Source organism: Leptodactylus fuscus, chromosome 8 (genome assembly GCF_031893055.1).
Source record: "Leptodactylus fuscus isolate aLepFus1 chromosome 8, aLepFus1.hap2, whole genome shotgun sequence".
Classification (NCBI taxonomy): Eukaryota; Metazoa; Chordata; class Amphibia; order Anura; family Leptodactylidae; genus Leptodactylus; species Leptodactylus fuscus.
This window is the reverse complement of record NC_134272.1, coordinates 71,396,556-71,409,970: the sequence shown is the minus strand read 5'-3', so window position 1 is coordinate 71,409,970 and position 13,415 is coordinate 71,396,556. Positions and strand designations below refer to the sequence as shown.

The 13,415-nt window shown below is 42.5% G+C and overlaps 1 protein-coding gene across 1 annotated transcript in view; it reads right to left on the bottom strand.

Moving 5' to 3' along the window:
* Positions 1-4,033: 4,033 nt before the first annotated feature.
* SLC25A12 (solute carrier family 25 member 12) overlaps positions 4,034-13,415 on the bottom strand; it is an 89,717-nt gene continuing 80,335 nt past the window's right edge. The window contains exons 14-18 of the mRNA XM_075284178.1: positions 12,463-12,603; positions 10,352-10,490; positions 7,256-7,414; positions 5,791-5,881; positions 4,034-4,682 (exon numbers count right to left, since the gene is read on the bottom strand). Coding sequence (XP_075140279.1) covers positions 4,496-4,682; positions 5,791-5,881; positions 7,256-7,414; positions 10,352-10,490; positions 12,463-12,603 — 717 coding nt within the window. The 3' untranslated portion in view covers positions 4,034-4,495. The remainder of the gene's footprint in view (positions 4,683-5,790; positions 5,882-7,255; positions 7,415-10,351; positions 10,491-12,462; positions 12,604-13,415) is intronic.

The following is a 13,415-nucleotide window of genomic DNA, read 5'->3' as shown; positions in this document are numbered from 1 at the left end:
TACTGTCACATAGTGATTACCATCCTAACATCATACACAACTATACTGTTAGGAGTCCCTCTCCCGCCAGAAGTCTCATTGAGCACCCTCTGCTATTCTCTCCTATGTGTATGTACAGCACAGGCTACTACTGCTGCTGATGTCTCCTCTCCCTGCTCTCCTACACATAGCAGAGAGGGTGCTCGCTGAGACTTCTGGTGCTCGCTGAGACTTCTGGTGCTCGCTGAGACTTCTGGTGCTCGCTGAGACTTCTGGTGCTCGCTGGAGCCTAACTGAATAAAAACGGGATCATTCAAAAACTACTGAGGCGATTTACATACAAAAGGTATGCGTGGAATAACCTTTCTAAAGGCTATACAAGTATGCTTAGCTAAAAATGACTTTTTCCAATGATAAGAGCCCCTTTAATAACTCAGGGACATCTCACATCAGCCATGTAAATAAGACTCGGAAATAGCGATCCAAATAAATTTTCCCCCAACATGTTGTTACAGAGAAATCGGTCCTCTAACTATTTTTACTGCTGTGTGAATAAGGCCATATACTTACTACAGGACCAGAGATGGTGAATCATCTGGATTCCTGAGCCACGCAGCTCCTCTTCAGGTCTTGCACTAGGCCGGGGACCCAGGTGATAGAGCCGGACTGCTAAAACAGCGGTTACCTGCGGACACCCACAGACCTCAGACTATAACGTGAACCAGCGGAGAGAAAAGTCCGCTGCAATATTATTGTACTGAACCTATATAATGTATTGTCTATAGAGAGATCTCTATAGGGCAGTACATTGTATACTTAATTTTACTGTATATCATCTAAGCATACTATGTACTGGCATATACAGAAATAGCTCTATATATTATATATATGCAGGGAACAAAAAGCTGATCTAATCGGTGGTTGGATGGCACCCAAACCTGCACAGGCCCATTCACTTTCTTCAGTGAGCCCTGACCACAAAATGGACAGCTGTAGGATCTGTCCTGAGTTTTGCACAGGCTCACGGCCTAAAACATGGGCCTGTGATAATACATGAGTATGTGTATGGAACCATTACAATATCATGGCTCAGTGTGGTAGGTGTGAAAAACACGGCTAGGACACTGACAATGCACACGTGCATGAAGACTAAGGCCGGTTGCAGATCACCATGTGCAATCAGCCTGCTGGGAATGTCCCTGTGTGCCGCCCGTGCATGGTTCTGTGGATTCCTTTCATTAAATGAATAGGGCTGCAAAATAGGACAGGAATAGAACTATCTGGTGCGGCCCATACATGAGACCATGAAAATCACGGCCATGTGTATGTGCCCATAGAAAAGAACGGGTCAGTGTGCTATCCGGGAAATACATGGCCCACACCACGGTCATCTGCAACTGGCCTAACATTATGATTTGATATCACATGACCACAAGTCTCTATATCACCCCAGTCTACTATGCAAATAAGTGCGGGTAGAAATGATGCTATGCAAAAAAACCCAAAAAATCCCGGGCCCAGTTTCCTCTGAAGAACCCCTTGAAATGAGCCGACACTTGGCAATTACAGTTTAATTCCCCTAATCCTGGATTATCCATATGATGCAGCGTCTGAGAGCAGCCAGGTAGTTACCTAGGGATTGAGTTCTCCAGTTTCCCGGAGGAGATCTCGCAGTGTTCCTGCTCCGAGATGGTTGAGTGAATTCCTCTGAAGCAGAAATCTAATGTACTTTGGAATTGAAAGGCGCTACAGAGACACAAGTTATTATATTACTTCTGCTAGTACTGGCATCCCAGCAGGAATTCATTTGTTGCTGGTGCTGACACGATGCACATTGCTTGTAACATCACACTAGTTAGATCAAATCGGTGACTGGAAGCCTAAACCCGAGCGCCGACCATCTCTGCCGTCCCCACCCCCCTACTGTTGAATGAGCGCCTGCCACCAGTGTATTAGCAATATTAGAAGTGGAGAGAAAATGTAGGGGGATGAAATAATATTTAGAAATGTTTTGGTCCAAGACTTTGTGTGAACAGGTCTCTGAGGCCATTACATTTATACATAATGTCAAATATAATTACTTTCAGCCAGAAGGCCCAGCATGACATTGTTCAGCGCAAATGGAGCTGATGTAATAGACTGGACATCTCTGTTATTGCCTTGTAAAACCCTTAATTTGTTAAATAAGGAATAACAGAAGCACAATATAAGCTTAATGTGTCCATTGTGAGAGGCCCTAGTAAATAATCTCCGTGTTATCAGAGACCCATGATGTCATCTGTTACAACCGGTCAATGGAATCGATTTGTTCCGCCTGTTATTAAGAGTGATAGGCAACATAATTCCAATATCACAGATATCAGGACACATCACTCAGCTATGACATGCCTCTTATGTGTGTAATGTGTCCTCACGTACAGTAGGAGGCCCTGTATAGCCGACTCCGGGACACTACCGCTCCGTTTGTGGCTACCAGTCAAGTGTTAATACATCAAATGTATATGAGAAATAGGGAATAAATGTGCAAATGTTACTTTAGTAGAATCCTGTTACCCCCAAAATAAATAAAAATAATTATTAAATTCATTAAATTATAGATTACAGAAAGACATTCTAAGGGTACATTCACACTGAGTAAACGCTAGCTTATTATGTAGAGTAAAATTACACTTGTAAATTTTGCTATCCCATTGACTTCAATGACATTTTACAGGCGTATTTTTACAGGCGTATTTTTTACAGGCGTATTTTTTACAGGCGTATTTTTACACTTGTAAAAAAATATCATTGAAGTCAATGGGATAGCAAAATTTACAAGTGTAATTTTACTCTACAAAATAAGCTAGCGTTTACTCAGTGTGAATGCACCCTTAGACTGAGGCCCCACGTTGCGGAAACGCTGCTTTTTATGTTGCAGATTTTGCGGTGGATGTAACATAAAGCAAGTCCTAATAAGTCTCCTTTCTATCTATAATCCCTTTTGTAGACATTCTTGATTCTGGCTCAAAAAAGCAGCAAAATCTGCAACAAAAAGGAAGCAATGTAGGGCTATAGCCATGAAGGGGTCTTACAAAATTAAAAACAAACCCTCCCATGCCTATATTATGTTAGAAATAACACAGCCCTTGTCTATGGGCTGTATTGGATATCGTAGCGCAAATTTATTTATGTAAAAGGGGGCTTAGTTGCAATACCTGACATTACCCACAGAGGAGAACGGCGCTGTTTCTCCAATAAAGCAGCCGTTGTTCTTTCATAGATTCTGCAACCACTTATCCTTCGTAACGCATCCATATTACGTTTGCAAATCCTGTCCTGACCCCACATCGCATGACCCAAATTAGTAGCATCACAGTGATGGTTGCAAGTCATTGCTGCTGTATATTTGGGTTACTCAACTGGATTTGTGGACTCAATATGGATCATACAATGCGGATGCTTTACGGCCATAAAAAGGAGGCCTCAGGGGCAACATGGTGGCTCAGTGGTTAACACTGCAGTCTTGCAGTGCTGGAGTCCTGGGTTTGAATCTTGCCCAGGACAATATCTGCAAGGCGTTTGTTCTCCCCATGTTTGCGTGGATTTCCTCCCATACTCTAAAGACATACTTTTAGAGAAAAATGTACATTGTGATCTCTATATGGGGCTCACAATTTACATAAAAAAATGAAATAATAAAAGGAGACTTCATTGGCTGGTATAGTCATAGTCCAATCAGGTGCCCTGCCATAGCCTTTAGGGCACAGGACTATTCACTTGGGACCTGGGAATATTGGCCATGTAGTCATTACATATATATATATATATATATATATATATAGCTTCTTTAAGGGATCTTCATCTTTCAAGAATACGTGGCTGTGCAGTGATCTATCCAGCCACATAGAGGAGGCCGATGAAGTTTTAAGGGATTTGCTGGATCGACCATCTGCATAAATTCCACCTTATTTACCACTATGGAGGTTACATGAGGTCCTAGTGGTAAGATGGAGGCACCCACTAACCTTATCTGACAATCTCTTACCCATCCCCCGCACACATATAATAGATAATCTTCAAACATTAATGATTTATTTTCCATAAAATACATTAAAATGGGTAAATGATGAAATCATAATACATTATATATTATTCCAGGTCTCTTATTAAAACACCTCCAATATGTTCTGTACATGTTCCGCCACCCTTGTACAAAGAGTAACAGATGTCCTATGTGCCGCGGCGTCTGTACAGATGTACAATATGTACAGTAACGGTAAGTGCAAAGTTATGTAAAGCCATCTATTAAAAAACAAAAACATGCTCTCTTTTTGGAAACGAAGATACATTCTATGTGCTGAACGAAGCGGCAAAACCTCTTCTGTGCAAACAGGTGATTCACCTCTCAACAAATGAATATATCATAGAAAACAGGACAAGCAGCTCGCATAAACTCACATGCAATTGGCCAGCGAGATACGGCACTGTGCTGCACCTTTAAATACTAGGTGACGTTGCACCCAAGGCTACGTCTGCATTATACAGAGGTCGCAGCTTTGGCAGGGGCTGCATCAGATCTAAACTTTGGCAGGTAAAGACCAAATTTGTTCTCTATTCCGGCAAAGGTTGCTGTGGCCAGTCTGTAGCCTCCTATATGATCAGGATGTGCGGGGGGCAGGTCGGAGATTCTGGTCTTTGGAGAAGGCTCTGTCCCAGAAGGTTTACTGTCGAGAGAGAAAAGGAAAAACCTCCATCAATAAACAAATCGGTAGAGCGCCATCTTAGGACAACACGATACGTTGACTTAAGGAAATCAGCACGCCATGGGTTACGGGGTTGTTTATTTTATTGACTGGACTAAGCTCACAAGCCTTATTATATGGCTCGGAGAGAGGCCGGAGCATGGAACATTTACTCAGGAGACTCGCTGATTTACTTAGACAGTTCTCAAGGATATTGTGAAGTCCCGGACACCAAGCTTGATCCCTCATTAGAATACACCATTCATCCGCATACAGACACCAGTGACGTTGCGGCTACGTAGGCCTTCATTTCACCATCTATAATGTAACTAAGTCACCGGTGTGGGATACGTACCCATATTTATGGACACTTGCTAGGTCCACTCCCACACTACCCCAGGGGCATCCATTTTAGGTTATGACCACATGTTGGGTGTTTTTCTGCAGGTTATGAAGCCTTTTTTGACTGCAAAAAACATATAGCTTTTCCCCCCAACATGTGGCCTATACATCAAATAGTGGAATAAAGTGACCACGCACATGCTTGACCCCCAACCCATTCACACAGACGACTCCTCACAATCGGTGGGGGGTCCAAGTGCCGAGACTCGACAGGCAATAGAGGAGATGGACCACCATAATATACATTTCCATTATATACAGTCTCTACATAAAACATTCAAGGCTTAATATTTCTTTCATGTACATTTCCTCCGCCATAAGGTGCTTTTCTGTGAAGACCTTTATATATGTATTAGGTTTACTTCTATAACCCGGGGAAGTTATCAGACATTCATTACTATGGAACGGAGGCGAGAAGGGAAAATGGGTTTAGTTAAAGGACAGAGTTTCAATCTGAGATGTGTTCAGCTAAATGATAGCTTTTTTTTTCAGCCTATGAATTGATATCATTCTGTAGAGGAATCCAGACTTTCGGAGACATGTCTCCCGTGTCATATGTCTAGAGTGAAGTCACCCGGGGACCGGAAAAAACCCCATAATGTTCTATATTAAGCACAGACAGACTATGTTAGCATTGCAGACTTCTATCCAGCTATACATAACATGTATATAGAGGAATAATACTTACACCCCTCCAAAGTCTACATACAGCCATCTCTGCAAAAGTTCATAGGTTACCAGGGTCACACCAAACTGCGGGGAGGATCGGAAGACTCGAGCTGCGGGAAGATCACACATCATTCCTCAATGTAATAACTAGGACATGCAGTGACTTAACACCATGTGCACAGCATATTCCTGCCTGTGGCTTGTATCTGATATTACAATTCTGCGGTGTTGTGATCGATTCTACCATCCACATAATAAGCTAGGTCACTAGGTAACATTAGAAAATGCTCTGAGTCTGTGCAAAATGAAGGACAATTGGCCGAACAAGTCAGAAATTTATGTTTTACTCAACCCATGACAAATTTCCAACAGAACGGATCAGGTTTTTGGCACATAGAAGTGACCGGTTTGCTGTAATTTAGGAAACAATTGTCGGCTGACTTATGTATAGCCACATATACAACGGTCAGGGTGCATTCACATGGAATAACGCTCCACTCATTGTGACACAAACACGTGTCAGAGTCAGCGCTGCAAAACAATCCCATTGACTTCAATGGGTGCCGGTCTTATGCGCGCTACACATTGAAATCAATGGGAGGCTTTTAAACTCATTGATTTCAATGTGTAGCGCGCGTAAGACCGGCACGCAATGGGATTCTGTTTTACAGCGGTCACTCTGACACGTTTTTACGTGTCAGAATGAGCAGAGTGTTACTCCGTGTGAATGCACCCTTAGCTGCGATCGATTCTTTCCAAATCCGTCGGTTAAGTTTACATATGTTCTCAAGAGGGAGAGGTGAAGATGCTGCAGTCAGAGGTGTATCAAAAGCCAAAATTCAAGTACCTGACCCTTCTTTTATCTGATGTTGTGGGAGAGACAGGACAACTCCAAGCACATTATTGGCTTCCAAGTTGGCTTGACGTGAGGTCCTAGACCTTAGGGTCCTTGAATATTAGAGACTTCTTTCTGAGTCTTCAAAATCCTTTTACCATTTTTCCAAAATTATCAATAGGTCAATGCCAATTTGTGATAATTTTTAATGCAATTTTTTTGCAGCCAAGGCCTGAAGTGCATTCAATAGGAAAAAGGACTTGTACGTCTGCTATCTGCTGGACACACTTCTGTATGTGAAAGTGATATATTTTTAAGCTGGACCACACAGTGTTGGCTTATTTGTCTGGTTCTGAATGGTAGATGTCTTCTCATATGGTTGGAACGTGTGGTAGGCTTGTGGCAGCCATATTGTTGTACTCACGATCCCACCCCTCCCAAATCATTCTGCCAAAATATAGATTCTGACATGTCTTGAGGCAACGAACAGAAAGGAAGGGCTAATATAAATGACTCCAAAATCTATACAATGTTCTCGGCCTGTTCGGAAACATGCGAACCAGATACATGTAATACTACAAGGTATGGATATCTGCAATCCATGGGGTCACGTCTGAGATTCACATACAGCAGCGTCGGCGATACAAACCTCCGGCTCCTTTCCAGAACGCCCTTGCTCCTTCCTCTCGGAGAATCTTTTTAAAGCAGTCTGTAACACCAGTGTACGTGGTCTGACCGGCCCGAGCTGCCACTTGCAGTCTTGTCTTGATGACATCAGCAGGGGTTACTAAAGAAGCCGCAGGTACACCTAACCAGAAACGAAAAAGAAGATATTCACTTACAAAGAACATTAGCGAATGGCAGGAAAATCCCGGGCCGTTAGAGAATTGTTCAGATCTCCATCATACTGTCAATTTCAGAGGAATAATACACAACATCCCGTATATTATAGACGTTATAGGGTACTTGATGGTGAAGAATTATTGCCCGATGCACGACCGCTGACAAATCTATAGATCCATAGCACGCTCTTCTGTGACACAATCCATGTGGCTGGAGATGTATTCCTTGGATACCCAATTACATGCTTGTTAGGATCGCTCCACACACCAGGCATTAAACAAAGTGTGCGTAATGAATACACAAATGGATTACCACGCTTGTGTCACACACAGAGGAGCTGTGAATGGCTTATCTATAGCAAATCTGTAAGGGGAGAATTCTGATGATGGATCAGTCTATAACGCTTGCTGGGTTTTTTGTTACCTGAATCATTTGCCTTCTTGGAGCCCGGCCTGCGTGCCCTTGCTGTACTCACATCTACAGGGGGTTCACTTATTTAGTGCCACTCAATGGAGCCGGGGAATGCTGCAGTGCGAACAGGCACATGAATAGATTGCTTTACAGAAGGATTTACAATGCCACCTCTATGACTGGTCAGCAGGAAGCAGAGCTGCCGCATCCTGCCATCAGCCTGGCCCCGGGCACGAGGTGGCTTTTGCCCTGCTTTGCCTGGAAGTCAGGATGTTCCAGAACGTGAACACAATGTGGTTTATATGAGAGGACAGACCCTTGTCTGCGCCACCTATTCCCCTCCAGTGTCTTCAAACATGTCACTTAGACTCCTGGGAAACAGAATGTGACATATGGAAGGGGTATGAGAGGAATGATTTAATTTTCCATGAACGAGCGGAGGAATGAAGGGGGTTACTTTTTATCGGAGAGGAAGAGGAAATTGATATAGGTCTTATGTAATGAATATACAAGCTGCGCTTTCTATGGGCTTTAGTCCGCTGTATGGCACAATTCATGGGTTATTGTGCAGAATAATGAAAAAATATTCTGAGCCAAGGGCCATAAACTCTGAGCTGTATACAGTCAACTGTGCGGCTAGTGGAGGACCGAGGCGTTTTATAGGAATATGAGCTCACTATAGAAACAGTGACATTACTGTGGTGTAAGGAACGCTGACAGCTCAAATACAGAGAAAAAACATTTATTTATAGCGTCTCAGATAATCTATGGCAAATGTCATTTATAACACAGATTTTAGGTGGATGAAAAAATAAGCAGTAACCGGCAACAACACAGTCCTTATAGTATAGAAGACCCATCTAAAATATCATATTCCCCCATAACATGGCCGACCATGGTCACTATCCAGATGGTGGACGTCAGCGGTAAAAATCTACTGTTTTCCTATGAAAGTGAATGTTAACTGTCTCCCGCAGATCAGAACAGTCCTCACTGTCCAATAAGCCTAAAAAGATGGACACTACAATGTCACTGTCTAATTTCTATAATCCCCCGACAATGAACATGGCCACGAGTGTCTTAAGATTGGAGGAGGATTTAATTTACAATAGGAGTATTGGGTCCATGAAATACAGATTGTACGTTGGCCGTATTTCCCAGACAGAACACTGGGCAGATTCCAAGGATCAAAGTCATCTAAGATGTTAGAAGTCCATGGCTCCCTGCGGGACTACTGCCCCTTACTGAATATAGGATCACAGTATGGAGAAGTGGAAAGGCAGGGACTCCTAGTATCATAGATGACATTGATCCTTGGAGTCCAAGTCTCTGCTCTGTGTTCAGTCCTGGTAATATGACCAACCTACGATCTGTATTTTACAGACTAACTCTGAAGCCGGCATAAAGGCAAGACAGAAGTTGGTTGAACCCAGTGATTTTAGATGAAAACTGGTAGGAAACGCAATCATTGAATGCTACTGAAGGAGTGCGGGTGCATGAAGTCCAAGATGGATGGACTTTATCTTCTTTCAACCAATATAACTACATAGAGCAGTATAAAACATTCTAGAATTGCTAAAATTTAAAAGAGGGACTACAGCAGCACAATGTGGCTTTTTTTCTGCAATCCTACAGTTGGCCATTTTTAATAATCCTCAAATTTTTGTAAAGAAATATGACGTCACAAGAGTTCATTATGGAATTTAGACTACTGCAAAAGTAGACCTTTATGGCCTATCCTTAGGTCATCAATATCCAACTTGTGTGGGGTCTGGATGCACCAAATTTGCACAGTATACAGAGACAGAAGCATACGATTTATTGTGTAGTCATGCCTGAAAGGAATGGGCGCTGAGCTGCAACAGCGAGGCCACTAGACAGTGTACAGAGCCATCTACTTCCGGCAATTTTTAACAAACCAAACAATTTTTATAGAGAACTATTACATGTCCCGAGAGTTGGATCCACATTTCAGCCTGACAATATAATTCCATAGACTACTGCAGCGTTAACAATCGACAAAACTAAATTCCGCCAAAGCAGAAATAAGTTCGGTCTCCACATTGTGTTTTCGGCTGGCTCACGCCACTACACAGCCCTCTTCAGAAGTTGACTTCACTGTGACAATTTCAGGGTTCGGCCCTGTACACATCAGGCAATCAGCCGCCGTGTTTTCTCTACCAAAATATTTTCCGCCGACCTGAAGATCTCAGAAGCCGCTTTTGACAGAAGCCTGCTACAGATGGACACCCATAATGCTGCACCAAATCGCAGAGCGACATTAAGCTGTTTACACCAGTTATGCTAATGTAATTAGCGCTCATTAAAACAACGACATCACCCACCGCGAGCATATATTTACTGCTCCTCGCTGGTGACTGATACTGCTTTTGTATAAACGGGCTGATGAGGACAATTTTCATGTTCTCTATTAACAAAAACAGAGTTATCTTGCTAAGGGAGAAAAATAAATCTAAAAATAAGGTTTTACCTGCGATGGCACCAGCTGTCAGGAGCTGCAACGCTCCTATGTGTCCCTCTTCATTAGCAAACTGAGCTTTGCAGTGAGCGTAGACAGGGAAGTAGATGGCAGAGAACGGGATGTCGCGCAGGAAACACGCTTTGGCACCCTGCAACAAGTATTCACATTACTTTATGTACTTTGGCGACTTTTCCTATTCCACTTTCAGAGAAAAAATTTAATTGTTAACACATTTTTGACCACCAATTGTTGTGAACATTTTCCCTTAAAGGGGTTGTCCAAGAGTAGATACAGTTTTTATACTTATCTTTAGTGCAACTAAATTAAAGGGATTGTCTAAGATTTGATAGTTATGGACTGTCCTTAGGATCAGATTGGTGGAGGTTTGGCTACAGTTGCCAGATCTGCACAGTATACAGAGTCAGAAATAGATGACTTGCCAGGGTACAGCCATTGATCCCCCATTAAAGTGAATGGAAACGGATCTGCAATAGCAAGGCTGGGCCACTAGACAGTGTACTGAGCCAACTGCTTTTGGATCTGTACACTGTACAGATTCGCCAATCCACAATGTCATCTGAAAACCCATTTGGCTCTAGAATTTACTTTAAAAAAAAAAATAAATTAAAAAATGCACGTACATATAGGTATCACAATGTACATTTTTCCCTATCAATATGTCTTTGGAGTATGGGAGGAAATCCACACAAACACGGGGAGAACATACAAACTCCTTGCAGATGTTCTTAGCAGGATTTGAACCCAGGACTCCAGTGCTAACCACTGAGCCACAGTGCTGTCCCTTGGTTCTAGAATTTCCAGCAGAATTCCCGTATATATTATGTGAATTTAGATGAAAACTAAAGCAACTCTGCAACTATAAAAATATATTGAGTCTTCATTACAAATATCCTAATGTTTTATGTGTACAACTCCTACGCTTCTCCACAGTAAGGCTGCATTCACACGGAGTAAACGCTGGCGTTTTTTGTGTGTTTTTTGCACATAGCGCCGCGTTTACGCCGCGTAGCGTCGCGTTAACGCCGCGTATACGCCGCGTTAACGCCGGGCAACGCCACCGCTAAATAGCGCGGCGTTAACGCGGCGTATACGCGGCGTTAACGCGACGCTACGCGGCATAAACGCGGCGCTATGTGCAAAAAACACACAAAAAACGCCAGCGTTTACTCCGTGTGAATGCAGCCTAAAGATATGTTCACACGGCGGAAAATGGATTCTGCGTGTGAACATACCGTGCGGCTAGCCGCGACGGAATACCAATGCAGTACACCGGCATCCCATCGCGGCATTCCGTTCCGGATTAGGCCCGAATGAATGAGCCTAAATCAGGAAGGAGTCTCGTGCTGCAGAATCCGCGGGAAGAAGGGGCATGTCGCATCTGTTTTCAGATACTAGCTAGCGGAAAAAACAAGTGAGCGGCTCCCATTGAAGTCAATGGGAGCTGTTTTTGGCAGTGGATTTTGAGGCGGATTCCGCATCGAACTCCGTGTGAGTGAGCCCTAATAGACAACAAACAGACCCTTGGGAAGGAGTAGGAGACAGATTGAGGCTTATGGATGCGGGGTCAGACTACAGAAGGTTTGATTGTTGTCTGTTATCATGGAGATGCTTAGGTCTGTGTTTGACCTGTAAAACCGTAAATAAATATATTTTTTTGTTTCAATAGTTTTTTATTAAAGATTTTCAAAAAACAACTAGTATAAACTGAGTAATAAGTCAAACATATTACAGTAACTTAAGAGGGGAGGACCTACAAGACATGAGAATAATAGTATATTTTTTATTTTTAATATTATTTTTAATATATATTTTTAATATTATTTTTAATATTATAGTTTTTAATTTTTTTTTTAAATTACAAAAAAGCAGTATGTAAAAAAACCCAAAAAATCCTGAGCATCCAGTCTATCCTGGACATAACTCAATAGGGTAACTATGTAAAGTAGGATACCGGTATTTGCATTTATAAAACTTCTGCCGCATTATACGCGGGGTGACCAGTATATAGTCCTGTACTTGGATAATTTATATGGTTATTCCATCCTAAAGTTACACTTGTTAACCTGATAGATATACAATATAGAATATATGGAACCCACCTTATAAAGTCCGAAGAAGCCCAAGTCTCTGACCACGTTGACAGCGCTGACTCGGGGGCCTGTAGTAATTTCTCCTGCGACCTGTAAGCGAATCTTGACAATCTCCAGTGGGTTTGTGAAAATGACTTGGGAGCCTCCCGCCTGCACACAAATAGACAATTCCGTCAGATCTTTTACCAGCCGTCACGGGAGCAGATCTTTAGATTGTGTAAGGAGAATGCTGAGATAAACTAATTCCCTCGCCTCCAGTGCCCTCCATAAAGTAGTTAAATACTAATGATATTACACAGACTTGTATCCTAAATTGTGAGGCTATAGATCCCCTCGCCTCCCCCTAAGAATGAGAAAGTCTTATAACTGGAAGGATTAAGCGGCGACTGTCAAATGAGAAAAAAATTAATTTGAAAGAACCAAAATCTGACTGTGTAATGTTGATGGGTATAAAATGGAAATGTGGCCGCCGGGGTGTTTAGTTAATTCAATAATTATCCAGAAAATCTGATCATCCAGCAGCCATTGTGCCAGACTGATTATATACAGGTACGGAGCCATGATTATTAGTAGACACGGAGATACAATTACACAGGCCAGGGCTTCATGGCGGAGACCATCACTACCATCTGACCCATCAGCTGCCCTCATTTCAGAAGAGATCTTGTTGATCTGTCTTTCAGATGTGAAAAGTAAACCTAGGTGGTGTCCATTTCTTAAGCCTTAGTCTCATCTTATACTTATAACGTGAATACACCATTGGAAGGAATCTACAACCCCTCCCAAGGATATCCAACAGCCTCCACCATGTTACCGGTGATCCCACCATCAACATTAAAACTAAATCGCCCATACGGCCATTGTGGTATTGTCATGGCCAATTGTTGGCAGATGAAAACTTAGTGTATGGTTAGTCATCTAGATATTGCAGATGCCATCTCATGCCTAGTGAGGACCAGAGG